This window comes from Humulus lupulus, chromosome 2 (genome assembly GCF_963169125.1).
Source record: "Humulus lupulus chromosome 2, drHumLupu1.1, whole genome shotgun sequence".
NCBI lineage: Eukaryota > Viridiplantae > Streptophyta > Magnoliopsida > Rosales > Cannabaceae > Humulus > Humulus lupulus.
In genome coordinates, this window is record NC_084794.1 from 54,199,040 (window position 1) to 54,202,352 (window position 3,313).

The 3,313-nt window shown below is 42.5% G+C and overlaps 1 protein-coding gene across 1 annotated transcript; it reads right to left on the reverse strand.

The window, feature by feature from the left end:
* Positions 1-513: 513 nt before the first annotated feature.
* Positions 514-1,766, reverse strand: LOC133814272 (uncharacterized). Its single transcript, XM_062247259.1, has 3 exons — positions 1,606-1,766; positions 1,160-1,506; positions 514-1,073 (listed from the first exon to the last, which is right to left on the reverse strand). Exons 1-3 carry the CDS (start codon positions 1,764-1,766, stop codon positions 514-516), a joined length of 1,068 nt encoding a protein of 355 aa, XP_062103243.1.
* Positions 1,767-3,313: the final 1,547 nt, after the last annotated feature.

Consider the following 3,313-nt stretch of genomic DNA (forward strand, 5'->3'; position numbering starts at 1 on the left):
ACCGTAACGGTCCCTGAAGTTTAGGGCATTACACACGCCTTGTTTAGGTCTATGAAATCAATGCAAATCCTCCACTTCCCATTCTTATTTCGAAAGACAACTACATTGGCCAACTAGTCTGGATAATTGACCTCTCTAACTGATCTGATGTCGACGAGCTTTTGAATTTCTTCGTTGATCACTTTGTTACATTCCAGAGAAAACTTCCTTATTTTCTGCTTGACTGGAGGGAAGTCGAGGTCTACCTACAACTTATGCATAACAATGTTAGGGTCTATACCTGTCATATCTTTATGAGACCAAGCGAAGCAGTCATGGTGCGTAATAAGAAATTCAATCATTCTGGCTCGAAGTTCTGGTGTGAGCTTGGCTCCGATTTGAACTTTGTGCTCTGGGAATTCCTTGCTAATGCTCACTTCATCAAGCTCCTCCATGTTAGGCTCATCTGGGGCAATCATTGTATTTGACTGATGTAGTTGCTATAAGGTGGATTATTTTTTCTTTCAGAGTGCTCTAATGATAGTCTCGTGCTCTTTTTTGTGCCCGCAATATCTGCTTTAATCCCCATGGTGTTGAAAATTTGATCACTTGGTGGTATGTGGATGGCACAACTTCCATCTCATGGATCCATGGTTGGCCAAGGATGGCATTGTATGAAGAAGGGCAGTCAACAATAATGAACTTGGTATGGAGGTTTACTCCTTCTGCCCAAACATGCAAGTTGATCTCTCCAATTGAGTGCTTCTGCTCACCACTGAACCCGATAAGGACTGTATATTTTCCGATGATTGTTGACTCATCAACTTTCATGTCCCTGAGAACATTGAGAAATAAAATGTTAGCAGAACTTCCATTATCGATCAATACACGTTTAATGAAACAATTTGCAATATATAATGAAATGACTAAATCATCATGATGAGGGTGGAGCAAATCTGTAGCTTCATCGTTGACAAAGCTGATGGTCTGTCCAGCGACTGTCTCTGGCTTTCTAGGCTTTCCTTGGTTGTTGACTGGTTCACGTGCATGACGTTTAGCTACCGAATATGTAATACCACCAACTTCTAATCCTCCTGAGATCACATTTACGGTCCTTGCATTTTGAGGGGTGCAGGTGGATTTTCTTGTCTTTTGTCCCATTCTGCTATGGTTTCTTTGCCTTTATTAGAAAGGAAATCGCGTAGTTGTCCTCGGCGGAGGAGTCCTGCAACTTCAAACTTGAGTGCTATACATTCAGTTGTGGTGTTTCCGTGATCGCTATGAAATTCACACCATTTGGTCATATCCTTCAGAGCTTCTGGCTTTTGAATCTTTCTAGCCCACTTGACTTTATTTTCCATGCCTTTCATCACAGCAACCATTTTAACATGGTCTATAGTTAGAGTATCCTCCAGAATTGGTGCTTTGTCTTGGTAGTTTCTAAACCTTTGGGATGATTGTCCTCTCTCTTGAAAATCACGAGATCGTTGGGGTGAAGCTCTTCCACCACCTTGAAATGGTCTGGATCTGTTGGTTGGATAAGGTTCAACATGATAAGATGACTTGCGCTCTACTCGTTTTGGACCTCAACTCTCACAAGAATTTGAGTAGTTGGAGATCGATTGCCTGTTAGACTCATATTCCTCCCATTTGATTTGAGCCCGTGCTTTGGCAAGAACATCCTCCATTGTTCTGCAATGATATTTAGTTAGCTCTTTATAAAGGTCAAATTCTACCATAAGGCCTTTTCGAAAGGTTGTGACGGCTGTGTCCACGTTGCAAGCCATAATTGACACCTTCTCAGTATTGAACCTTGCTACATAATCTCTAGAGATTCATCCCTTCTCTGTCTAATTCTATAGAGGTCATCTAATAGTTTCACCAGTTTTCTGCTACTAGCAAACTGCTCTACAAAAACACCAGTCAATTGAGCAAAAGAAGCAATGGAATTCTTAAGCAAGTTTGTATACCACTGAAGGGCTTGGCAAACCAGACTAAACCCAAACTCCTTAGACATACACGCCTCGTGTAACTCGCGAGGTATAGCGGCAGTAAACATCATCTGCTTGTAGCTAGCTATGTGGTCATTGGGATCAATCGTTCCATCATACATTTTCATCAGTGGGAACACAAACTTCTTTGGCATTTCAACTAAGGCAATTGCATCTACAAAGGGTGAATCTGCAAAGCTGCTAGGTAGGCTCTTTTTAATGGGAGTTGGCACCCCTGGAATTTGTTGGATCATGGCCTCCATGTTTTCTAGTTTTCGTGCAATTATTTGTTCAATCAACTCTTCTTAAGTAGGTGCAAAATTCTTTCCTGCATTCACAATAGAGGGTGTTAAATTAATAGTCATATTATTTGGTCCAATAAGGGATTGTTGGTTTTGAGAGCTTTCAGGAGCATTCATGTTGGTCAGGTTGACTGCTGGTGAAATAACTGTTGGAGGAATGGTTGATGATTTGAGTGCTGGAGGAATGGCCGATGAGATGACTGCTGGAGGAATGGCTGATGAAGTCGATTGTGAACCCACTGTAACGCCCTACTTCCTTAGAGTCGTTACTAAGTGGGTTTAAAACGGCTTTTAACTCGCTAATCGAGGTTTTAAGGCAAAATGTGTAATCAAACCACAAACAGAGTCATAAACTTTGAAAATAACATCATTACTGAAAAATCATAAAATGTTTAGCATTTGGGATCCCAAAACATTGTTCATAAATATTTACAACTCAAAATATACTTTAAGTCGACTATACGAAAAAATAGGGTTCTTTACAAACAACTTCCAAAAATACCCCTGGCTGTAGCAGCCAAGCAGACCAGACATGTACGCGCCGCGTCACACTCTCCATACTCATGGTCGGTTGACTTTCTCCTTGCCCTTACCTGCACCACAGAGCACCCGTGAGCCGAAGCCCAGCAAGAAAACTCCACATAAACAGATAACATACACATATGAACCACTTAGCATATAACCAATTTGTCAACAAACTAAACACATACGACCATGCCGTCTCAGGCGCTTTACCAGGCCCTGAGTTACGGTCTACACTGTAAGGATATCCCAGGTATCCTTTAGGGTCTTACCCTAGCAGCTTGCACTCCGCGTGCTAAACGCTGCTCCCGGCCCCTTGCCATTCCAGGCCTTCGCCGTTTCTGGCCTTCGCCGTTTCCAGCCTTCGCCGTTTCCGGTCTTTGCCGTTCCCGGCCGTTGCCATTCCCGACCTTTGCCATTCCCGGCCTTCACCGTTCCCGGCCTTTGCCGTTCACAGCCCTTGCCGATCATTCACATATATGCATACATATCATAATTAAAACATAACTTAAACATATA